At 37.6% G+C, this 27,101-nt stretch overlaps 1 protein-coding gene across 18 annotated transcripts in view; it reads left to right on the top strand.

The window, feature by feature from the left end:
• The window catches only part of MYT1L (myelin transcription factor 1 like), a 317,451-nt gene that overhangs the window by 194,391 nt on the left and 95,959 nt on the right, over positions 1 to 27,101 (top strand). For 13 of the 18 annotated variants that reach the window (XM_087775981.1, XM_087775982.1, XM_087775980.1 and 10 more), the window contains one exon: positions 22,453 to 22,826. In XM_087775981.1, the coding sequence (XP_087632107.1) occupies positions 22,453 to 22,826 (374 nt within the window). Of the gene's footprint in view, positions 1 to 22,452; positions 22,827 to 26,375; positions 26,417 to 27,101 lie in introns of those variants that run through there. The other 5 variants (XM_087775991.1, XM_087775983.1, XM_009466375.2 and 2 more) reach the window with 2 other exon arrangements.

The following is a 27,101-nucleotide window of genomic DNA, read 5'->3' as shown; positions in this document are numbered from 1 at the left end:
CTAATAGATAGCTAAGATGGACAGGCTTCTCTGCAGGGCACTTCAGGGCAGGGTGCTAGGATCTCTAAAATTAACTCGGTGAAAGCAGCTCTATCCAGTGACTGCATAGAAAGTTCAGAAAGATTAGCATCCCAGTTTGGGCACTGAGGGTAAGTGCCCAAAGTTAGGTGGTGTGCCTACCTTCTTTAGAGCAGACATCTCTATTTTTTTGTACTTTAGTAATACCTAGAAACCTGAAGCTATCATGGACCCTCTAGCACTGTTAGAGTTTACACAGAGAGGACTTCAGTACTGTTGTTTATGCTTCCAGGCGCCGGAGGCCAACTGAACTGCTCACAGATCATGCGCTTAAAGAAATGTATGTATCTTTGCAGTATCAGGTCCTAAAAAATAAAAAGAAAAACAAAGGTTGTGAAAGATCTGAAAACAAAAACAAAACATAAGCCATAGACACATTCAGACAGTGTTGGAGACAAGAAAAGAATTCAAATCTTAGTTGTGAAAACCAGAGCCTCTCCCTGGGCCATGCTCCTGATACTGTTTATTTTATTCCCTTGGTAGCTCTTCAGGTCCATTGTGCATAGCAGCATAATAATGAACAGTACTCTTATACGTTCAGAGCTATGAATTAATTTTGAACAATGAGCTTGGTCCAGATCCTTGAATACTTTTAGCTATGAACAATCCATCTGGGTATATAGCAGTTACTCAAACCACACCAGGAGAGTGTTCCCAGAACTGTGTTTTCAGGATGTCTGTCAGCTAAGCATCTGAAGAAAAACATAGATTTGGGTGTTCTTTCATTGCAATTAGTAGGAACTTTGACAGTTTCATTAATCAACTTTAAAGACAACGGGATTCACATTCTATGTATACAAATATAAATGTAAAAGTGAGTCCAGTTTCTGGTCTAAGTTCTGCAGGTGCAAATCCCGTAGTTACTCTAGAGTAACTGAGTGCAAACTGGCCTATGTTGTTTACTGAGTAAATGTGAATGACGGTTTTAGAAATACTACACCCTACTGTGTTGCTATGCATTTAGCATTTTTTTAAAAACATCATATACCAAACAGATGCCTATGGTTTGCCATGTAAACAGGTCTGTATGCACATCAGAAAAATCCTAACTAAATTCCATTAAAAAATTACTGATTACATGCAATGGCCTATTTGAAAAGCTGCTTAACATCATAGTTTAATTTTTTTCTTGAGTAACAAAAGCAATTAGATTCTGTAATGGATTAATCACTTGCCGAATACCACATACTTCAGAATGAAACACATTCTAACAATTAAGACCCTAAAAAGAATCTTAAGCTGGTAGCGTAGCACTATGTATATTAATTTAGGATTCTTTTAATGCATATATTGGTGCATATCTGAAAGCAGATAAAGCCATTGTATAGAAGTTAAAGCAAAACACCATCTTAGTCTGAAACAATATGCATCAAATTTCAGTGAAGGATGAATTGTTAAGGCCAAATGATAAACCCTTCAGATTTAAAATGGAAATACTGATAGAGCTCTCACTATATCATGAATTTCAATTTGATTGCTGAAAATAAGAATTCAGATTAAATAAACCAACTTAAACATTTCATCTACCAAGAAATTTTGCATGCCTTTTCTTCAGTTCATATTGCATTTGTAAGGGTTTTTTTTCCATTAATCACTGATACAATGTCTTGCAAAAAGAAGTGAGTCTCAAAAATGAAGAGGGATCACAAAATAATGTTTGGATCTATAATGTATGAATTGTCCCTAACCTTATAAAATATATTGCATTTTAATTTTCCACCACATTTCTTGATATCAACCAGTTCTTTGTTGCTTTACTAGGCTGTCTCTGTTTCTGTTACGTTATAGAGATAGAATTGTTTTGACCATCTTTTAGTTTTTAAGCATGAGATTTCTCACTTCATAAAACAGATTTATTTGAATTTATAAGTACCTTATAGTTTAGCATTGCTGTTTTGATTAGGAAAAGCCCCACATACCCTTGTATTGCCTTGGCATTATATACTGTAGTTTATTCATCTATATTTTAGAACAGTGAGTGAAATAATTCAGGCTCCCAAACTTCGAAATTAAAAGACTCAAACATCTCTCTCTTATTAGAAAATTATTGAATTTCTGTGGCTTGTTGTGCCATATTTCTTATTCAAATTTTTTCATTTCATATACCTTTTCACCCACCAGTTTGATTGCCATGGCTGCAGCCGTGGGTGAATAATTGCCTGTCTTCACAGGAGCATGTTCTGGAGCTAAAGTCGAGTGCTTGCTTCCTGATGTATGCCTCATTTGGATTCTGCCGACAGCCTAGGGGCTGTATTATTCATGCCTTGACAGATAGCACTCACTAAAAGCATTGGAACAGGGCCAGGTACTGGCAGAGAGATAGTGGAGCATTGCAACTTGCAACTGAGAGGAGCATCTATAATACAAAAAAGAGAAATCCTCATACCTCCCTTTTACTGGTCTCACTTTGATGGAGAATTCATTTGCATCAAAATAAAATACCCTAAAAATAAATACATTTTTTCTAAACCATGCTTGAAAGTTTAACACAATTTTCCACATTTAATTGCAAAGCTGATTTTAATTAGTAAGGCCCTGCATGTGAAAAATGAAGATTCACTTGGGTGAGTGTAACACATTGCAGTGTCTGCTGAATGCTCTAATTAATGTATGGCTGCTGTACAACAGGGTGCACTGTGGGATATTTATGAAAAATTCTGTGCACGCAGCCAGTCTATCTGTATTTTAGTTCTTGAATCCACAAGAATAAATAACTTTTCCCCCTTTATTCTTTATGAGACATCATTGTGCATGCCATCACTCCATCCATAAACTTTATGGCATGCCTGTCCTTTTTACTATTTGTCAACGATATTATAAATCAGAAGCCAGAACATACATATTTTAACATTAATTTGATAGCAGAGCATGGTTGCATGCTGTGCAGAACCTGAGGTCCACTGATGCATTTGTGTTAAAGCCTAACCACAGAACAGTGAGGTCCTTATTGTTGCTTGCTTTTATGATACTGTGAAAAATCCCACTGAATGCTGGAAGCATAGACAAATATCTATTCATTTCTCTCTAAGCTGATAGTCAACCTTTATTATAGTGTTAAATAATCATAAAATGATTCACTGAATATTTATCTGAGGAAAAACCGTACTCTGACACTGCCTGTGCAATTTAATTCTGTTTCATGTAATGGTATATTTGCTAAAGATTTTGGTAAGTTGTGGTAAATACCAAGAATAATATTAAAAATGTATTTTACATAAAGTAATCCACCATTCAGGGTTTGTAAAAAATATTAGTAAATGAAGCTTCACTGCTTTGTTAAATCCAGCTAAAGAGATATAAGTAAATAAATAAATAAATAAAATAAGTGAAGGAGCATAGGGATTTTCAAACAGAACACTGCGAACAATAAATAAATGTGCTGACAGAGAATCCATAATGTATTAGAGGTCTGTGTTGGCTGCTGTCTGGATTCAGCAATATATCCTTTGTCTGATTGTTGATTAATGATTAGAAAGGTGCAAAGTTGGGTCTGAAACGTCAACCAAATATACACCAGCAATTGGCATGTGGCTCTGCATGCTAGTGGCCATTGTCTAGAGGTGACTACGCAAAGGAACCACAGTTCAATTCCTCCTACCACCATCTGGACTGGGAATAGCAATTTCAGTGGCAGAAAGTTGCAGGATCTGCATGTGCCAGGATTACTAGCCTAATAAAGGGGGAAAAAAAATAAAAACAGAGGCAGGAGAATGAAGAGTGCTGACCCAACTGTGCAGCAACAGCAAACAGCAGATTTGGGATGTGCTTTCTGCAGTGAGTTCCCAGGCTTGTATGTTGCTGCAATGATGTGCTCATTTTCTTTCAAATGGCAGGTCCTGGGCATATTTCTCATGCAGCAGTCCACTTACAGCCACAGTGTTTTCTGTGGAAGGATCTGTCTGGAGATGTTGCCATCAGCCACAACATAAATTAAGACCATGCAGAAAGTATGGGAAAGAACATTTAAAAAAAAAAAAAAAAAAAAAGAAAGAAAGAATAGAACATCCAGCAATAGTGGGGATAGTGGGGAGATAATTTCCCCAACAAGATCCTGGAAGTAGCTATACACATTTTTCCTTTGCCTATGGGAGATTTATTTGGTTGGCCTGGTAGCTTTGCTGAGACATTGTATTCTCTTAGGAGAGAAATAAATCATTTGAGGTTGAATAATTTGTGCTTTTCATAATGGAAACGAGGATCTACAGAGTTGATGTGCACATGATGGGCAAGACATTTCGTCTCCCTGTGCCTCCGTTTCCCCACTTGTAAACAGAAAAAGAATTTCTGACATCTTAAGATGTAAAGATAGAAGCATATATGGGGGATTATTACAAGCATGGGGCCCAAAACTCTGTCTGATATTTATCTGGTATTTAAATAAAGATCTGTTAAATGACCGTTGATGTCAGAGGAAGTCTAACCTTACATTTCAGTGATTTTTGGAGCAAAACATTTTTCTGGAGGATAGGGCAAAATTAACTGATAAGACAATTCTCCATTTAGAGTCCACTCTAGTTTCACTATTTCATATTTTGTGAATTATTTCTACAACATTTCTGTAAAAATATTGATTCTGAGGTTTAAAAAGATGGGAGTATTTAAGATATCTGTTTATTAATGCGTATTTTAGTGATAATGCAGTCATGGTTATTAGCCTTACCCTAAACCAAAAAACCCATGAGCAACATTGTGCACTGGGTTTGGGGTACTATGGAGCTGCCGCATCCTCCCACCAACAGTTCTTCTGAGCAGCAGCATAGCTACTGTGTGTGCAGTTGAAAAATGGCCTGTGGATTGGGGCATCCCAAGTCAGGGCCTTGGAGACAGGAGAATTTACTGGTGAATACTGGCAGCTGGATAGACAGGGAACCCCATCTTATTCCTTGCTCCAGTGTCCACACCAACACAAATAACATAGATGACTTTGAAAAAGTTTTATCCGTAGGTGGCATCCATGCTATCAGAGAACAGCATTGCCCTGCACCTTACTCTCCACCTCAGTGAAAATGATCTGAACTCTGCTAGAATCATCAAAAAAAGGGGCAGGGGAAATCACATAAGCAAAAATAAATAAAGTTATAGTTATCTTTTTCTGTCAAATTTTTGTATTTTATGAGATAAACACCCTAAGTGTTACCTGGGCTAGCAAAAGAATATGAAGAAAACAAGAAACCAACTCTCAAATATAAAGGAATCAGAAACCAAGGGCCATCTACCTTCTGCATGTTCTAAATCACTAGACCACGCTAACACAAAAATCCACATAGATTTATATGTAGAAGTAGGAGAGAAATGAGGCACAAAAAAGTAAAGACTTGAGAAAACAAAAACAAGGTTATAGGAAAAAAGAAAAAAAAAGAATAGTTTGGTGGGGGTTTTTTCCCCCTAAAAATACACTATGATGTGTCTTTAAAGACTTATATTAAAGTTTTTCAATAAGTTGAGACAGCCCTTTCAAAGACATCACTTCTTATTAGGGGTTGATATGAAGTACTGCTTCTAGTGGTGTCAGCTCAGGACAGGGAAAGGAGAGGTACTCCTGAGCCATCTTTGATGACAATAATAAATCTAAATAAATACATCCACAGTACAGAATCAAATGCCCGGGGGACAGGTAGGTCCTGAAGACATCCTCCGCACTATACAGCTTAGGACACTGTAAATGGTGATAACTTCAACCAGATGAGTGGACCTACCAAGTTAGTTTCCTGGCTACTCACCTGAATCACCTTCCCAAGAAAATCTTGAAGCTACTGATTACATGAAAAGGGATTGCAGAACCTAATGTCCTTCCGTTATTTGCAAGAACCAGCAGTGCCATACTGTAAGTATGCATGTAAGAGTAGAGAAGGGGTATAATGCCTAAGAGAAAATATTCCTGTGATTGAAGTTAGGCCTGTGTCTTAAATCTATGATTTATGATAAAATTTGTAATACTATAATGCCAAATGAGACAGGACAAGATATGCTTGGCTTTAAATGCCAATATCAGCCATTTAAACCTGCTTTTTTAAGTTCAGTTCCCTGGGACTGGGACAGATTTCTCTGCCATCAATTTTTTTATTTAAAGTAATGAGCAGGCCAGTCAATTGGGTGAACAAGTAGTGGGTGAATGCTTTCTGTCCAGCTGATACTCGTGAAAGAAGTTCACCAATGATATGCACCTGCTACTGCTTTTCACCCTCATAATGTCTCCAGGAGAAAACCTTGCCTATACTTTGTGAATGGGGAATTGGTGTTCAGAATAAAAGCTAGAGCTAAAAACTGGCATGCATTCAACTTCTGCTTTAAGTCACACAGTCCAAAGGGTGGACCCTCATCATCCCTCCCTTATTTTGTGTCTAACTTGGAAGTCAAAGTAGAACTGTACTTTTAACATTAAGCTTGCCCAAATTTCTAGTGTTCTGCCAGGAAACATGTATTGGGGCACCTTGATACCTATGTCATACTAAGTACGTAGCATAGTTAGTACATCTCTAATCTCTCATCTGCTTATTTCAGTGTAGCAAGTGTTTTTAAAGTCCTCCAATTTGTGATCTATAAAAAAATGGCGCTCACCCACTATTTTATTCTTTGTCAATGAGAGTTAGGACACATTTCTCCCATCTTCTGGGAGCTTGCATTGACTATAAAGAAGTTAAGATATCAGGATACTTGTATTCTCTTTTCTTGATGTGTTCTTATTTTATGGACAATAATATATCCAAAAGGAAGAGGGAAGGATATAGTTTTGTAACTTTGAGCAATCAGTTGGAGAGAGAAGAACCCTATTTCCAGTCCCAGCATTAGCACTTTATGTAGAAGACAGACACTCATTTTAGAGAGGAATAGAATGAATACTTCACCAGTAGCAAAGAACATGTAAATGTTTTCTTTTGTATGAAGTATTAGAGAAGTGGGCACTCTCAACCCAGGTTACTGTAAAAGCTCATGAGCAAGCAGTCTTCTGAGAGGTGTAAAATGAAGCTTCAGTTACCCCTGGCAAAAGAGGATATTAAACACAAATTTCTCACACGTGTGTGTATGTTCTATATTAGATAATGGCTAAGGCTGGGATCGTGATTTCTCCTTTGACCATCTCCTAGTCAGAAGACTGAGTTAATCTCTGTTTCTGTAAGAAAAAAGAAGGCTTAAGGTGATTAATTCCAGGAGCAGAAATCCCCCGCTACAGAAAATACCTTCCTCCAGTCTGGATCACAGCATCTAAATTCTGCTGTGTGTTAAGTGCCTACATGTCCCTAGGTATTAGAAGAGGAGCAGACATACCTCACTTGGATGTTAGAATTTTACTGTGGAGCTATGCATAGAAACTGAGAGCTGTAATGCATTCGCTCCCTTGGTAAACTAGCAGTTCGTGACTCTCTGCTACCACACAAGAAATTTGCGTCACAGCCAGAAGTTGAGTCATGCCTCTGAATTCTACTCCAGTGCCTTTTGCTTTAGACCATCCTTCTTAAATGAAAAGTTCATTTATATGAAGATTAGCAAATGATTTCCTGTTATTGAGTATTTGCAGGGACAATAAGAACAATGCGCTAGAATTACTTATTTACTATTTAGTGTAGATCTTGCTTGGGCATGGTTTCTTCTAGGATCATCAATGAGGATTAACGGTTTGTTGGTTCTTAGTAACCATAAGGACTACTTCAGGAGAAGGGGACAAAGAAACATCATCTCAACAAGAGGATATGTCATATATCATGACATATGTGATGAATATTCTCTGACACAAGTCTTATAGATGTTTGCATGTCGCTAGCCACCAAACAAAAACACTGGTTTTGAAACCTGTTTCTCAGAGAATTCCCTGGATATCCTATACTTTGTGAAAGGAAGTAGAAGATGCAAAGTCCCAACTAGATGGATGGCTGCTATGCAGCCAGTTTACTATGGTAACTGTATTTTATGCTCATAAAGCTTTTTCAGCTGTTAATTTTAAAACATTTCACAAATGTTAACACAGTAGTCTCAGTGCATTTAATGATGTTAAGTATTTGATTTCAAATGACACCAAAGGTCATATTGCTTATGATGTTGTAATACTTTCACAATAGCACATTGACTCACAAGACTGGTCATAGCAACTTTTTACCAGCGCACATTTATAGTGCATAGGAGTTTGGGATGGAAAGTGAAAAAAAGTAAAAGATTGTTTATCAGTCTGAGAATGTAGGAATAATTCTGACAGAATGTAATCGCGGGACTTTATTTTGGGCACGGCTTTGGAGTGAACATTTCTAGTTCTCAAAACACAGACACTTAGCTCTTCTTTTTAATTCCATGTGACATAAGGTATTGCCAGCTTTACAGTCTTCTGTCCCTTCCACAATGGTGAGCTAAGAATTTGTTTCCGTGCTACTGGCAAGGAAAGTGTACTACTTTCTGAGTCACAGTGCTGTCTTTGCAGCACCTAGGTGTTCCTTGGCAATACTGACATACTCAGAACTGACATGGCCTGGCTTTGCTTAGCTTGGGAGACCTAAAGAGATCACAGGGAAAGACGGACTCAGAAACTGAGTCAGAGTTATAAAACAATTATCATTTTAGAAAGAATGCAAATAAATTCTGACTACTGTGTTAACTTTATATCTAGCAGTCAAGCTTGCTGCTTCCAGTAATGTTATTAAAAGGATGTAGGAGGAAGGACTGAACAGTTAAAATGGCATTGACTAAAAGTGGAACCACTTATTTAAAATGTCAGCATTTAAGCAAAACCATAAAACAAAGAAAACATTTAGCTTTTTCTATCTACTATAATTTTGACTGTTCATTGAAAATTATAACAGTCAGTCAGATTTAGAAATCACAGTCTAGTGGACAGCTCAGGTAGAACCACAACAGAACTGTCACAGTTAGTTTAGATTTGCTAGTAGCAATTTTTTTATTTTTTTTTATTTTTTTTTTTACTTTTTATGTATACTATGGATTAAACTGATCCCTTGTGTAAGCAGGAATAGAATTTCATTCCTCTTCCACCAGGGCAGTTTGTAATTATGTTGCTCTAGACATCTGTAAAAAAAAAACAAACTGCCCAGGAAGACGAAAAATTCTTGGCTGGTCTGAAAAACAGAGATGATACAAAACTCCCTATTTTTTAAGCCATAAGGAAATTTAGAATCATCTGGTGAAGAGTCAGGAAAGATTTACCTACTGGCTACATTACAATATAACTTTGCATGATATCAGATAATTTGAAGTGACATCATACCTATGCAGCTTATCATCCTTACTTTCAAATCCTTCTAGGTATTACAGACACTAAAAGGTCTTCTGATACCTGGCCCACCTTCTGTTTAGTACATTAGCCTGTTAATTAGAGAATGAGAGAAAAAAGTTTTCCAGCATTAAATTTCTGCATCCATGATTTTCACAGAAAGCATTTAGTCACATAAACCAGAATATATGCACAAGCTACTAGAGCACATCTTAAATAGAGCTTAGGTACTGAACTCCAAGAGAAGACTCCACAAAAATTCTGAGTCTGTAGTTGATCAAACTTGCAATAGAAAACCTATTTATGTATGCCCAGAGGTGCTGCCAGCTTTGCTAAGCTGTGCTGCTCAGTGCTTTCTACATGCCAGAACGTTTGAGATTTGCAGACCGCGTGTGCTTATATCAGCATCCTGTGATCCAGTAGGCACAGCAGGCATTCTCTGCTCACACTAACATGCAGGGACAGCCCTGATTTCTGTATGCAGAGCAGTCACATCCCCTTTCACTGAAAAATTTTGTCATAGTGGTACATCCTGGACCAGCAATGAGAATGCTGCCTCAGGAAGCAACATACCACTCCTGTTTCTCTATCAGCATGAGTGGGCCCAAGCACATCGTTAATTCCCAAGCCAGCGCCATACCAAAAGGATGACAGGCGAAGACTGACGAGGATGAGGCTGCCTTCTGTCCTGGCTGTTGATGCCAGGCCTGTGGACAGAAAGGAGCATGAGGTTTTCTACAGAGAACAGAGAAAGAGAGAGAAAAGCTAGTTTGATGATTAAAGAACCCCTCTAGACAAACCAGATTTGGAGTCATAACAGGTTGATTGGGTTCCAAAAAGAAAGAAAAGAAGAAATGGTTTTCCATTTTTTTGACAATTGTTTCAACCTGAGTTGTTAAAAAAAAAAAAAACGGGCAGAGAACAGTACCACACTGCCTGTATCAAAACAGAGAGCAATAAAATAGCTATCAGTACTACAGACATGATTTTCATACCTGCATCGGAAAGTGTCTTTTTGGATTATGAGTTGTATTTTCAAGATGATGCCTAAGTCAGAGTTGCAAGTAGATGCAGATGTCAACAAGAAAGAGAGAAGTGATTTTGGAAGCATTCTTTTCATGGTACTTCGTATTTCTTAGCGTAGCTGTAACACAGTCAACATGCTTGCTATAGTGACTCCCATGCTTATATACTTATATATTACCATTGGGGAATTTATTCACTAAGGAACTTAGTCATCTAAACTTAAGTACTTTGAAGTTAAGTGTGATGACATTTAATGTTGCCACAACTATTCCCATTATAGATCTCTGCCCCAAATATATAGGGACCATTTTAAAAAGTGACTAACACATTGCTAACTGACTTTCAGTGAGACATAAGCGTTAAGCATCGAATGCCTCAAACTATTCAAAAAATTAAAAGTAGTCTTTGAAGCGGCATACACTTTCTAGAAAGTTGCTTTTCATCTTATAAAGCTAAAGAATCTCTTCCTCTTCTTGCCATCTTCCTCATATGCCCTTGTACTTCCAGCCATTTCCCAATTTTGCCCTTTGGTTGTTGGACAGTACCTCATTTTGGACCTTTCTCTATTCAGTCGTTGACCCTTGCTGCCTTTCCTGTCTGTGCATCTTTAAAACTGAGCAGCTGAGCTTCAGAGAAGGATAACTGCCACATTTCCCTGAAAAATCTAGCCATAGGAGGTATATTGGCAGCAGATTTTCAATGGAAAACGCCATTTCCACCCACAACCCAGCTGCCACATTTAAATCATGCTGTGTGGGGCTTCCACTCCCTTGGGAGGCTATTTTCATGTTCCTTCAGAGACTCTTCCACAGTCTAATAGAACTCACTGTCAGCTATAAAAAGTAATATTATATACTGTAGTATTTTTTTTTTTAATCATGATATGAGTCAAGTTGGAGCCTCACTATTCTGGACTAGAATGTGATGGAATTCAGTTAGATTTTTTTTTTTTTTTTTTTTTTTTTGCCTGAACAGGCATCCTTCCTTTCATCAGATATATCAAAAAAGGCCAGATTAAGGCAAAGCCATTTAGGCCTATTTCTAGACATCTGGCTTTTGGAGTGATGCGATTAAGCCAGTAGGTAAGCTTTCATTTTTAGACCAGAGTATTTCTAATTCTTCTAATAATGAAAAAAAAAGGTGAAAAAAATGAACTGAACATAAGAGAGACAGTTTTGTCCTTTGAGTCTGCCAACAGCTTGAACCAATTTCTTTACGATATGTGAGCTTGTATCTTAGTGGAAATACTACCTGCAAGACCCTCTGATATTACAACAAAGCAACTTCTATGCACTGCAGAAGGAGACTAGTTCAGTAGATTATAAGCAAATACAGATTATAAATAGATTACAAGCAGTAGATTACAAGCAAATACACGCCTTTCAGGGTGTAAGTCATGGCAGGGGACGGGGGTGTACAGCAGCATTTTCTTAGAGGGGAGAATAATGATCCAAAAACCTGCGTTGTACTTGCATGGGGTGGAAAAACATATGCCATTATATTTGTGTCTCTTGAAGGATGTGCCCCATTACTGCCACACTGAGCAAAAGTTAGGGCAGGAGAATTGTGTGGGTCTAGAACCACAGCTTGCTGTAACACATCTCTGATGATACGAACTGCTAACAGGGACTCTAATGACTGTTGAAAATGACATAATACTAAAATAGCTGTGTCCATCTACAGCAAAGAACATGAAGTCTTGGTTATAAGTTTGTGCTTATAAATTTGTATGCAGTAGTAAACTGGCAGGCACAACAGCTAGTATCAACATTTTGTCCTAGAAATTAGGCTCAAGGAGGTATAATAATAAAGGTATTTTAGAAATTCACTTTATGTTAAACAGATTTTTATGGTAACCTATTTGGTGCAGAGACCACTAAGAAAGGCAGCACCCTTAAAAATTAGTACGGAGGATAAACTTTCCGTTCCTTCATAATAATGTTTGTTAAATGCATATTAATAAAGGTTAACATTTTTACCAAGGCACCAATTCTAGCTGCAGCTCCATAATGCAATGAAGTAGAGAGAATGCTGTCATTTCTGTTCTGTTTTAGAATAATCATGTTTTCTCTGTGTTAAGGAAAGGCACAATCTTTCTGCTTTTTTCCCAAATAGGAAGATTTAAACATCTCAATCCTCTAACAACCAGAATTTAGAATATTTCACACTTGAATGACTCCTAACCAACCGTGCAACAAAGAATGGTATCCTGTAGCTTATGCTGGAGGTGAGAATCCAGTACATAAGCACTGAAGTGGGTGCAGCTTGTATCGCTTTGTTTTTGTCATTTTTTTCTGTAATTTCAGATGTTTACTGATAACACTCTTGTGTTAGAAGGCTGCTCCACAGTATTATTCCTTTCCATTGGTTATATTCTGTAGTCATTAGCTTTTTGGATCAAGTAAGATACTTATTGCTATAGTTACAGGAAAATTGGTGTATCGTATTTCTTAATTCTGTGCCATATATCTTTCTTAGTTAAAATTAAGTTGGGAGCCAGTGCTATTGTGTATCTATGTAGGGATGATGGAAAGAGTATTCGTGATAGGAATCAGTAGCTGATAGTCTCATTATAGTAGCCCTATATTAGCGATGCGATAAAATGACAGCGTACTCTATTACTCGATACTTAAGTACATGCTAGAATGATAGTTTGACCTGCTGTGTTGTTGTTAAATATGATCTATCGAGTCTGTGTCTAAGGGTGTTGATTCTACTCATATGTATCTAGCCTTGTTGTTAAATGATTGACAGTGTAACTGCATGAATCACCTTTGATTTCCAGCAGTTTATTTACCTTGCTTTTTGAATGCTTGAACTTCGCATGCTGAATTGCTTAAAAGCAATTATGTTTAAAATATTGGAATAGAAAGATTTCATATCATGTCCAAGACTCAAACAATGTGACTATGTAAAGATCTTTTGTAACTGATAGATGTGCTCTTGTAATGTATTCTAACCCTTTCAAATTGCTGAATGATTGATAATGAACTTTTCCCATTTTGTGATATCATGTTATCACGAAAAAAAAAATTGGAAACTGCCCTGCCCTCTACCTGTAAACAGAGTTGTCATTACCACTGAGGCTGAAAACACAGGATACACACAAATATGGACCTCTTGGCAGCTCTAGATACTGCTTTGATTTAGCTCAGTGTAGCCAACCTCATTTTTGTCTGTATGTAGAAAAATAGAGGGGTTTTTTTTTTCCCAGTGTTTTTCTTCCAGTTTAGATTTCTGAAAGAAATGTGGATTTCAGGATTTTGAGTTAGTGCAGAAGTCAGTGTTCTTTGAGTTAGTGCAGAAGTGGTCACTGGCTTTGCATGTTCCCATTTTTACATGTCTGGGTTACATCTAAATCAACATCGAAGTGTGCAGAATCAATAGCCACTTAGCAAAACTTGATTATATGCATTTCATCTAATGAATCAATATGAGTCATTAAACCTGTGCTCTTTGCACTATCCTACTTTCTTTGATCAGTCCCTGTATTCAAGGGTCTGGCAACAAGACGTAATCAATTGTGGCTTCCGGCTCTTGAACGCGTGGTTAAGTTGGGTATGTGCCATCCTAAGATTAGAGTGCAACTACAGCATTTGTCTGACATTGGATCATGCAAGTAGTCTTGAAAAGATAGCTAAGTGATAGGGAGGAGAATTATTCATGTTAAGTGACACAGCAGCTGTGGAAAGGAAAGAAGCAGGGTTTTGGTTTTCTCTTTATGAAAATATTGAATCTGCTAAGTATTATCTTGGTTGGGGATGGACATAAAATTAAAAAAAATAACAAAACACAAGAGAAAAAGGCTTGGATTTCTCCCACTTTTATCAGATTCCTTAGTGGTAGAAATAGAAGTTAATCATTAACTCCCTTTATTGTCAGTGGAGAGATAGGCAAAGTGTCTAAGAAAGGTGAGATGAATTGCCTCCCAGGAGGTTCCAGTTTCTGTGCATTGACTTATGAAGGAAGCTTAACGTGACATGTATAGACTTAAGTTTTAGAAGCCTAGGGGTAGGTGAGAGATGAACCCCATCCATGACATCATAAGTCATGGGGCAATCAGATATTATATTGATTTATTTACATAAATACTTTTGAATAATCTGCAACTGCAGGGCATGTACTTTGCTAACCTGTGCTGCCACATAAGTTTTTAGTTTCATGATTTGTAACATTTATATTTTTTAGATCTTGCTTTAAATGAGCTCTCCAGGGCTGAAATTTTTCCTATGTATTTGCACAACATCTAGAAATACGTTACTCTTCCTCATTTTCCTTCACTGAACAGCTATGGGATTCAACCAATTAAATAAACTTATTGGTTAAATGGGTTAATTATTGCAAAACTGAAAGTTTCCTTTCAGTTGTCGTGTCCCAAGAACAGAGACTTTGGTGACAGGTGGAATGATCTCGCCAGCCAGAGGGCAGATTAGCGAGTAAATTTGCCACTGTTCATCACAGTGTTCAGTTACACTAGTTTGGAGTCTCAGTGAATCGGGGTGGGGAGGTGCTTCACATTGGAGATGTATAGGATCCAATTAAATAAAAGAGCCTCACTTTGACTTAAGTTACTGTGAGTGTATTGACTACATCAAAGCTAGTCTGCTTTATTTTGTTTAAAAATACGTATTTCAATATTTGAATTTCTAAAAAAGAATACTCAAGTTTTGAGCTCAATCATTTACTTCTGGCATATCATTCTATTCTCATGTTATTTGTTACTCCTAACCCATTTTGCAATACTGTTTTTTAAAGACGCTAATTTTTTTAGGGCTTACTTAGCTAAATAGTGCTACACATGAGTAGATCTGCAGTATGTTTGTGGCTATTCATGTGTTTAAAAAGGTTCTGAAGTGCAAAAGGATCGAGTTGGCTTTTAAAGCTCTGTGAAGAAAATATTACGTCTTCTACCTTTATCTTTTGAGATCCAGCATGCTTCTGGGCACTTTTGTAATTTTTCTTACTGTTCCATAATGCAGTACACAAATATTTGAAACTCCAGAAGGAAAAAAGGGATAGAATGCTCTATATTTCGCTCATTCCTATCAGTCAAGCTTGTACCTGTTCAGGTAAATTAATAGTTTTCACTAAACTGAAATACTATTGTATACATACCTAATCTGAAAAGTCAACAAACTTCTGTTCGGTACAAATAAATGAAGTAAAGATGGTGTGTTTTGACACTGCACACATAAAAGCACTTCCTGCTTATAATAATCTGATTTATTGAATCAGAAGCAGAAGCTCATGGGAAAGTCTGAAATACAGCAGAATTGTGGAGACGGGTTTAGCGTATTTTAAAAGGTATTAGTTACTTTTAATTATAGTTTAAATAGATAAAAACATAGTAGTTTGGGCCCACTTTTACAAAAATATTTACGCATGTAAAATGTGGATGGGAATACAGATTTTCCAAAGCACTGACTCTGGATTGGTGCCTAACTCCAACTGAGAAGACAGGGGTAAGGGCAGTCATTCTCTAAGTGGCCTTAGATACTATGGTGCTTGGCCGTGCAATGGTTGCAAGAAGCATGCCAGATTCTGGAACAGTATTCAGGGCTCTGGCTCAGTTGTCAGCAGGCTCCTGGAAAGCAGATTCGGGTAAGTTAGTCTTCTAGATTGGGATTCATAGCAGGCAGGTTGCCAGCACAGAGAATTTTAATCCAGCTGGTTGGAAGCACCAAAACCAGTGTGTCCTAGCTCTATCCTGTAAGCTGCAATTAGCCAACTCCATGAAATAAAAGCTCAAAAAATTCCATGTCCTTCTTGAACTTTGACTTGTTGCTCTTCCCATTTTCTCTTCTATAGCTTAGTGGTTAGAATACCCAGCAAAGTTCTTTACCTTTCACAGCCTGGGAAAGTTTGACTCAATACCTCTCATATTCTAGGATAATGCACAGGCATTATGTGGGACTTTTGTGTGGTTGAAAAGATTCCTGACCAGTGTGGCTTAGAGAGCAAAAATAATTTCCCACAAAGAAGTGTGACTCTACTGCCTCAGTTATCACTGTCCACTGGTTTTGCTGCTCATTCCTGTAGTTATTTGACATACTTTAAGCACTAATTTAAATATGAATGGAAAATTGTCCTCAGCTGAAGGAGTTTGTTCTTGCAGTTGAGTAGGCAAATCGCTAGGCTGAAGTCAATCTCTCTTTCTGAATTTGATTCTTTCATTCCTATCAATTCAATGGTCCAGCTTCAACAGGAGTGCTGCCAGCTCTTCCTCCTAACAGTGCATAGTCTGCTGGGAAGGGCATCCTCCTGGAGTGCCGGGAGTTCAAGCTGTAGGGTTTGGTTAAATCCAAATATTTATTTTCTGGTCAACTGCTATCAGTTGATAGTATCAGCCCTTTAAAGCTAAAAGTAGTCACTGCTTTGAGAGTGATTTAATAGGATTCAGTGTTATGCAAATTAATTAGGTTTACACATTCTTTGAAGATGGAATTTTTTAGAGGACTTATCTGCAAAATGCCAGTTTTCTCAGTACCCTAAAAGTCTTCATCTGGAGATATGGACTTGGAAGTTATCTAGTCCAAAGCAAAAATAATACGGTATCCAGTGGGACAAGTGTAAGTGCCTTGGGAACTTTCTGCCTGAAGCCTTCAGCAGAAATTTGCTTCCAAGCAGTTTCTTCCTAATTTGCTGTCAACTGCATATGATAAAATTCCACCTCGGTGCCACTTCAGATACTTAAGTGCTTCATTAAATGTTTTTGATAACCTCACTAGGTGTCTATATAGTAAATTTTTAGATTCTATTACCTACCAAATGTTTTGGTTTATGTTAAATTAAATTCTCACATGAAAAAAAGAAAGAATGAAAGCACTGTTGCTGGGGACACTTTTTAGATTGAAAAAGCATTTTACAAGATTTTTCAAAGTATTAATGTGAAGAAAAAAAAAAAAAGAGGAAAAAAAAGGTAACAATCCTCCAAGAAATAATATTATTCAGATTTAGAGCATAATATTGCCATTATCTTATTTTTCTTGACTTGGATCTTATAGCACGAGGCTTCTGAAATAATAGATTCAATACAAAAGAGATACAAATGAAAAAAGAAGGCTGGTAAACATAGCAGATAGGAATCACTTTATCTAAACTAGGTATTTAAAGTTGACTGAATCTTTATTAGTCACATAAGGTCTCTTTCTTATTCATGTAGGGAAATAAGACACTCTAAGAGGGAAGTGTCCTCCAGCCATAGGTGTCATGTCCCACCTTTGATGCGTGAGTTGGCATATCATGGAGGGGAGAATATTAATCAGTAATCTGATTTAGAAAATCCCTTGTATTTCTCTGGTCCTATACTATATATATTTAAGGAGATATGTTTAATTTTTACAGCTTAGAAATAATACCCATACTAATTATGTTGAAAATTATATTAGATTAGTAACAAAATATATTAAAAATCAAGTTCAACTCTGTGAAAGAAATATGTATTTCCTGAAGAAAGGTCCTACTGAATGTATCAGTGAGTAGCATCGTATGTTTTTTAATGAAGAAAAATTGCGTGAGAGTTAAAAAAATACCATCAATCATCTTCTAACTAAGGAGTATAAATTCATATATTATTTCTTCCATTTCTTCAATTATTAATGTCTATATGTCCTCTTGGAGCTTATTGCTGTGAAATTCAACAACGTTCTCTCCACAAGAATTATTCATGACAGATTCTGAAAACCAGAGATGACTGAGACACACAGCAAAGCAGTGTGGAATATTCAAAAGTGGGTTTCAGGAAGCCCAAATATATATTCTGCTGAAAGCCAAGAGAGCTGAAGCGTGAGAGGAAAATAAGACAAACACAGCTGACCAGGGAAATACAGTAAGCAATAAAAGAACGGATAAAGGCATACAAGACAGATAAATCAATGGGGTCATCACTTTGAGCAGGGATAAACAAGTCTAAAAAATAAGCAAATAAGGGGATGATCACAAAAGCCAAAATTGGAAATGGAGAGAAAATTGCAGAAGCTACAAGGCCAAACAATAACAGATTTCACAAATATACAAGGAACAAGAGGTCAGTGGGAGAGACTGTCATCTCCGTATGTGGTCGGGTGGGGAAGTTAGTGGCAGAAGCTGCTGGGAAGCTGGCGCTGCCTTCCCCTCGGTGTGCTCGCTGGAGAGACCACAGGGAACCTGCCAGAAACAGAGAGAAGCATCCTGGAGGCAGAATCTGAAAAATTAATGAAACAAAGTATGAGAGCGGAACAGGTTAAGAAAGAAAAAGAAGAAAATAGGGCAGCTAAACAGTAAGCTTCAGGTCTGGTGGCCTGTTTCTCAGGTTTCTGAAAGACTTGGATTTTTTTTTAACTCTCTTGGACTATGAAGTCTATAGTACATGAGGTATATATAAGCTATATGAGGTATATAGTTGAAGAGCAGAAGGAAGTCAGTGCAAGACAGTATTTTCAAGATTTTATAAGAAAAACCCATGCAATGATAGCTTTATAAACTATAAATCCAAGCACAGGCAAAACCAAATTCAGGGTTGTAGAGAAAATGGGCAGCACATTGGTACAAACTAATCAGGAAAGAGTTTACAAAAGCTGAGTTGGGGTTAACTAACATAACTGATTTCCTTGGAAAAATGACATGTTTCCAAGTCCGTAGTGCTGGACACAACCCTTAAAATATACAAATGTTTGTTTCTGTTAGTTGCTGATGTGTCTTCAATTTTAATTCTATGAGTAAAGGCACTGAGAACAGATAAATAAAGTGAAAAGCTAAAGTCAAATTCACAACTTTACTTGAATAGCTGAGTTGCAAACAGTTACTTAATGTGATTTATAAAAGCATCAAAGCCAATCAGGCAGCTAACTGGCATTGATTTCCATTGCCAGTTATGCATTTTCCAGGGGCCCTGAATCCCAAGTAATGTCTTAGATTCTCACGAACATTATCAAATGTTGTGTAGAAAAGCATAAAGCCAAGAAAAAAAGATGAAAGATGACCAAAAAATGGCAATGACAACAATTTATTTCTACCTTTGACCAACAATTTGTTTATAGAAAGTCATACAGTTATACTTAGATGCCAAATACAAAAATTAAACAGTTCAAAACAAAATAGATGTATTTGTTATCCTACTGTGTTCTTCCTCAGTTCCCAGACGATTGTGAATTCCAAAGGGGATTGTTTCCGGGCATTACTAGATGAAAACTTTTGCAAGTATTCAGTGTTCTTAACCGAACAAAGATTGGGGCAGGGTGGGCTTAATGTTCTGGCTTTAGTGTGACAAAATTCAAGTTTGCGTCATCTCCAGTGGCCAAAAATTTTCACAGTTTCACATCTACTGGTGCCCTTTAGCCTTGGTGGTTTTAGCTCAGAGCTGCCTGAAGTGTCATCTTTACCTCTTACAGTGTTCTAAGAAGGTTATAATAAGAGGAAGAAATGAAATCCTGGGGATTGCTGGGGCTAAGCCTACTCACATCTTTGAAAATAAAGATCAGGATTTTGAGAAAATATCATTTAATGATAATGGCATTGAAGAAGCTATAGTGAGGGTAATATGCATCACAAAGAGAAGGAACAGAAATCAAGAAAGCAAGACACATGCATTCAATAAATGTTATCCTCTCTGCTTAAATCCCATTGAACTGATATGCAAGTTTCTAAAAGCTGCCTGAGCCCCAGGCTGTGACCCACTCCTGTTTTCCAGGATGCAGCCTCTGTCAGGCACCTAAATGAAAGAGGTTCCTCCCTAATTATCTAGCCGTTTCCCTGGGCACTACACACACTCTGAAATTCCAATTCTGTGGAAAAATTCGCCTGCCTTCTCTCAGAGCTCCATATGGACAGTTTAAACAGACAGCTCCTGAACCCCCATAGCACCAGGGGGAGTGCCAAAATAAACCTGGTATGGTCAGAACTACAAGAAACAGTGCTTCCCTTTTGCCCTAGGTTTTAGGCACTGTCCAGACTGATGGAGATTGAATTCCTCTTTCTGCTCTGACTGTTATGATGTGCGATATTTCCATGAAAATATGTTCCACCTTTCCTCTTGATTCTGAGCAGCTGGGTCCTGAACAAGAGGAAGACTCACAGGACAAGAGGCAGGACAGTCATTTGGCAGCGAGCAGTAGTGGTGACCTAGGCACAAGGGTTTCCACCGTATTTATAGGTTTTACATCGAAGCATCTTTGGATAGAAACAAGTATAGTCCAAAGAGAAAACACCAGAAGCTTAGGCCTCCTCTTTTCCCGGGTTTAGGACTCTTAAATTAGTGAAGATTTGGGCTTTTGCTTGCCTGCTGTGCATCAGATTGAGTTTCTTGCAGCCAGCTGCACAGGGGCTCACCTCCTAGAAGAGGATGCTCTTCCCCAGGATATGCCCCATGACCTGCTGGATGGAGCATGGTCCTGGGATCTGGAGGATGTAGGTCTATTCCCCCTCTAGCCTGCACCGTTAGGCCTTGACTTTGGTGTCAGTGTCTGGAAGCTATATCCTGTTAGGACTACTACCCCATACCCACTTCCAGATGAGGAGGATTGGAATCTGGCTAAATGGAGGTACTTAAAATTTATTCAATATTTCTTAATAGTGTTAATGGAGGAAGGTGTTCAGTTTAGGCACACTGAGTAAGACTTTAAAGACACCTATAGTCCCTACACACAGAGAGAGGTGTCTGTGTTATGCAGAGAAGGTCTTCCTTAGCAGGTCTTCATGATGAATTTGTGACTGTATACGTTCCTTAGATATGTGTGTGCCAGGCAGACAGAGTCTGCCTTCCTGTGAACAAGTGCTTTAAAATTTAGGTAAGACAATGGCTGAGTTAGGCACTTAAATAAAATGGTTAGGCACTTAAATAAAATGCTTGTTACCTAAGTAGCAGTGTAAGTTACTGGGTTGCATAGCTGCTGGGATGCAATTAAATCAGACGAAAATCAAGAGCATGAGATGCAAAGAGCATGTCTAAAGAGTACTAAATGCAGTGAAACCGTCTATTTTTCAGTGGTCTCTCAATAGAACATGAAGCATTATTAGAGTGGAAGAAAATTGTAAAGATCCTCGGTGTTTTCTAATTGGGAATAAAAGGAACAAAAATACAATGTAAAAGAGGAAGTTATAAGTAGATATGCAGAAGGGGCTAGAATGAACAGCTTAAATGCCCCAAAACTAGTTAATCACAGGAAGGGGACTAAAAACCGATGTAACTTGAGTAGCATTTGTAATCACAGAATAAAAAAGTTCAAAGAGGAAGTTCTTTAAACAAAAAGTAATTTGTGTGTGCAATCACTCTGTGTAGGAGGTTGTAAGGGTTACACAAGGGTGATCACATTCAACAAACCCAGGTTATATGACCTTTGAGAAACAGGTGGCTACTCTGGTAGAAGACCAGAACTCTGAAATGCTATTTATGTTACAGTGCATTAAAATGATCAACGAGGAAGTGGTACGCAACTATGAAAAATTTGACTTCCTTCACTGACAAAGGATTTTGTTTATTGTTTGATTTTTTTCAATGTGAGAACACTTCCAACATTGGCCATGAAAACTGTTGGTTTCGGTTGTGTTGGAGAGCTTGCTTTCCCATTTATCCAGCCTTGCAGAGTATAATGGAGCACAGCAGTGGAGAATTTAAGAGTAATTCATCATTTATAATAATAACGACAAATGACAGTGTTAAGAATGTGGTCGTATTTTCATTATTTAAATAGCATTGAAACATATCTTAAATGCACACAATCAAAACCTTACTGAATATTACAAAATTATGAAGCATTGCTTTATTCCTGATTGTTGTACTGATAGCTAACAGGTTGGATGAGATTGCTCTTTCTTTAACTATATTCAGCTGCCTTAGAAAAGAGTGTAACGCACAGAAGAGAGAAAGGAATGAAAAGGAAAACCACATTTGTATTAGTTCTGTAACTGTTATGCTGGCATGTATGTGTGACACATTCAGGCAAATAATAGTTTTTTGCAATTTCACAGGTGTTGTAAGTGTCCTCCCCCTTGGTCATTATTGCCTAAGCAGCTTTTTAGTTTGAAAACATGCATTTTGAGAACAGCAGCTAATCATGGTGTAGAATTAGAGTATACGACTAAATGACATGAGTTATACAATCTGATCTACAGAAATCTGCAGGATAGTATAATAATTTGCATCTTTTATTTTTGCACAGTGTTTATGGCTGTCCTTTGGCAAAAAAACGAAAAACACAAGATAAGCAACCCCAAGAACCAGCCCCAAAAAGAAAACCCTTTGTGGTTAAAGCAGACAACTCTTCGGTAGATGAGTGCTATGAAACTGATGGAACAGAGGAGATGGATGAAAAGGAAGAGGAAGAAGAGGAAGAGGATGAAGAAGAGGAGGAATATTCTGATGATAATGAGGAGCAAGGTGACGAGGAGGAGGATGATGAGGAGATAGATCGAGAAGAAGAAGAGGAGATCGAAGAGGAAGAAGAGGAGGATGAAGAGGAAGGTGAAGATGTGGAGGATGAAGAAGAGGAGGAAGAAGAGGAGGAGGAAGAAGAGGAGGAGGAGGAAGAACGTGGTAATAATCAGAGTATTAGTAAAAAGTAAACAATGTGTGTTTTCTGGGTTAATCTTCTAGTGTGGTGTGTGAGGATTTAGCTGTGTGGTTCTCATTAAAGCTAATGGAAGTCATGCAGTTAAATCTTTCTGCTCCACACTGAAAATATACCCCACTGTGTTCCCGTAACATTTATTTTAATAAGTCTGTCTTCCAAATATTTTTTAATACACCAGCACTCACATTTCAAACAAGGAGGGTGGAGGTGTGCTTGTGCTAAAAATACTTGCATATAATATAATCCTCGTAGTGGATTAATGCATGCAGTTACCAGGAGAATATTCACGAAGGTACAAGCAAAGCATCAGCTACAGCTGGGTGCCTGTACTGATCATTTGCAAGTGTATTTGCTGGATCTGCTTATATAATGTCAATGGTTGCCCACATAAATGCTGTCACAAGTTTGCAGATAATTTTTATGAGCAAAACTGGGCCTCTTCCCTTTGAAAATTTTGCCCCATACTTCCCTCTACTCCAAGAAACTATTCAGAATGAACTATTTTAATATACTTTGGTTCTTTGAGACTTGAATGCTGTGTACTTTAGTTGATTCTATTAAAAATACAGAGAGTGAGAGGTTTACATAGATAAAGTCCTTCTAAAATTCATATATTTTGGTTATCATACCATGGCAGAAATGCCATTTAGACAGACAGGTCACTGGCAGTAACCAAATTAATGTAGTAGCAATGTGATTAACCTATTCATCTTTCTCTTTTTTGGGATATTGGACTCTATATAACCAGTATTTTCAAAATACGTAAACAGTGTCCATTTACTCAAGAGTCCATATGCTGATGACAGACATCATAATGCACTGGGGTGAAATGAAAGAATCATGCAAAAATTAATGAGCTATCTAAAAAGTATTTTGTTCCCATTTCCAGGGAACACGTTTTTGGTTGGGTAGATTCACCTTTCTAACCAATAAAAATATAAGAAAAGCTTTCAGCACTCCTCAGTTGGATTCCTCTTAGGAACCAGGTATGAAAGTTGTATGACTTTTGTTTCAGCGTTCTGTAAGGTCAGATCTTAAATCCTATAGAAAGACTTTGGAAGTATTCTTTCCATTTGGGCAAGATGGTGGCCAGCTGGGTAGCTATAAGCATTTTCTCCGAACCTGTAGCATTTCCTCAATTGCTTAAATTTGGCAACAAAATTGGTAGAGCATAAATTGCCATCTTAAAAGTTATATGAGTTTGATGCAACAGGGAAGCCTTTTCCTTTTGCAGGGAACTCTGCTGTTTCAGAACCTGGAAGAGAAGCTGTTAGATCAGGCTGATGTGCAACTGCTATTGCTATCCTGATGGGCAAGTGCAGGATGTCTAGCAGTTTCTTTAAGAGATAATGGTGACTGAGTTTGTTGGTTCTTAGGTTATGGTGCAACTGCTTCTGTGATTTCAGCTGACATGAAAATCTTTGAATCTACACTATCAAAAATGATAAAAGGAAAAAAAAATAAGCAAAACTCAAGAGCTCAAAAAAATTGCTTCTGGCAAGCCAGCAGGCTTGATGCTCAGTTTACTTTTACTATCATCATGAAACACAGTGGTTTACTTATTCCAACACAGTTACACATGCAGTTAGCGGTCCTAATCTACAGAGGCTGACATTGCTTTTTGACTGCTTTCCTTCCATATATAGTAGGCTGTGGTTAAGAACTGCAGAAATTTTACAGAGGTACCTGTATTAGCTGCTCTGCATATTACATGGAATTAAAACTTACATATGTCAAGTTTGTCTTAGGATCCTATGCTATTCCAGTAATAATACATATATACATTGAATAAATATATATATGTTCTATGTCAAATGTTAGTCATTAAGAAAAAATACTTATAAAATGGGAAAAGTGATAATAGAATTTTATAAGAAAAATATTTCATGATCATTTGAGAATCAACATAGTAATCACTATGCAACAATCCCGGTTAGAGCACAGCTGATGTACAAGAAAGAGTTACTAGCAATTAATGAGGAAGGTAGTATGGAGTTCCTTATGTCTATGCCAAGGAGTGGAGAGTGATAACAGTTCATTCTTGGTGAGGTCTAGAAGCTAATCAGTAAAGCAGATTTTTTTAGATAGTTTATTTCCTATTGATTTCAGTAGGGATCCTGGCATTTCACTTTCTTCCACTTATAACATAAGCAGCTCTGGTGGAATTTGGACTGTTGATTTTCCAGGGAAACAAAGTGCAAAGTTAGGGGTTCTAAAACTACGTGGTCTGAATATGGCACTTGCCTTTATCTATTGACTATATGGGAAAACTAGGTCTGTCAGCTCTTAATTTAGTTGTCTCAGTCACTCACTGCTCACTACAATGTAGACACTGTAGTAAACCACCACCTACCTTTTAAAGCACCTTAGCAGGAAGTCTGAATGTGCCTTAGTGTTCTTATCCCTAGAAACTAAATGCAGAATTAGCCACTGGACACCAGGATGCCTGCACAGTTCTCATAAAAGTTTCTGTCACTTGTGCTGTAGATTATAGCAGTTCAGAAAAATTCCATAAGTAACTATAGTCTCAGTGGACAAAACAGTTAAAATCATAAGTATTGGTGACAGAAGAATTCCATCAGCAAGTATAGGACTACAGAGCCAGGAGTTAGTGGGGGGAAGGGAAGAGAAGAGGAAGGTAAGGTATTTTACCGTTTCTTAGACCAAATTCAGTTTTCTGTTAGAAAAGGGTAAATCCTGGGAAACTCAAGTACCTCACTGGTATCTCATTGCCCATACTTTTTGTTAAAAGAAAGTGATAATACACTGGTAATATAGGTACACCGTTCTTACTGAAAATATTTGGACATTCACTGAAACCATCTCGGCCTTTTTGAAAATCACATCTTTCTAGCCTCGTCATTGATAAACTAAAGGACTTGGAAAATACAGATGTATCCTAAAGAAACATTCGTACAAATCTCAAAATACCAGTTTAAAATAAAAAGAAAAAAAAACTAAACTTTTTTAGATGAGTCCCAAATTCTGTGCTGGTATTTCTGTACACAATCCGTTGAACCAAAATTAATGCTTAAAATTCCCCAGCAGTGGCCGGCATATCCTCTTTAAATTTCCATTAAATGTACTGAATGTCTCTGAAAAACAGGTATCTATCCATCTATCTATGAACAGACTTGAGAAGCCCTTATGTTCAGCACCACTACTAAAGGAAAGATGAATCTTTCCGATTTCCCTTATATCTCAGAAAGAAAGGGCAGATACATGACCTGTGTTATGATAATCTAACCTGCAAATTGCAATACAAATGGGAAGGAGTAAGAGAAAAGGCTACTTTTGGAGTGCCCCTTCTCTGTGGTGGCAACTGCTGAGAACCTTTGGATTGAAATCTGAAGGGTGCATTTGATTTGCAAGGCAAACCGAAGTATTTTCTCCTGAGAAGAGCTCGCTTCAGGTATTTGGGTCCCAAAGACTGTTTCACAAAGCTTTTCTGTTATAGAAAGAAATCTCCGTTGGAGGAGCTCCCGGAACAGATGTTCCAAGACACCATTTAGCCCATTTCACATGAAGACATTCAAGATGGCTTGTACTCCAGGTATTTCATAATCTGCCAGGGGCAGGAGGAGTCAGGCTGATTCTAGACCTAAGGAAATTTGATACATCAATCAAATCCATTTCACAGATGATGCTACAAAAGCTATTGCAGTTTCCCAAGAGGTGAATTGTTAGGACGTATAAATCTTTTGGACACTCCCTTACATTTTCTAATAAACTCAAGGTAGCTGGCATATACAGTATAACAATATGTGTGGTACTGCACCTAACTTTTCAGGTGGACTATACTGCAAAAATAGCTGTAAAACATAGATAGCAGTGTATATTCAAAGGAGACATAATACAGTTTTGAAAAATAAATAAAAGCTAGCACATGGATGTAGAGATAGATGTCCTACCTGTTTTCACATTTCTTTGGATTGTAGGATTGTTTTTAAAAATCTGCTAATATGTTTGGGTTTCTTCCTTCACTTCCACGAACTCGACATAGACACATAGGCCCTCATAATTTGAAATCCGTCTTTCAGCTTTATTAAGGTTGTTAGTGCCCTCTGCTATTTTCCTGATGCCCTCATCAGATTGCTTCTGAAGCACTTATGTCCTCTAAGCAAGAGGAGATGCAAACACCAATCTAAAGGTGAAAGAAGCACATGTGCTGAGGAAACTGTGGTGGCACACAGCTTTCCAGCTGTGCTTGCCTCTGAAGATACTCTACAACTTGATAA

The sequence above is a fragment of the Nipponia nippon genome, unplaced genomic scaffold (genome assembly GCF_047370975.1).
Source record: "Nipponia nippon isolate SJK-2023a ecotype South Korea unplaced genomic scaffold, ASM4737097v1 scaffold_4, whole genome shotgun sequence".
Lineage (NCBI taxonomy): Eukaryota > Metazoa > Chordata > Aves > Pelecaniformes > Threskiornithidae > Nipponia > Nipponia nippon.
This window is presented reverse-complemented; position numbering and strand designations above follow the sequence as displayed.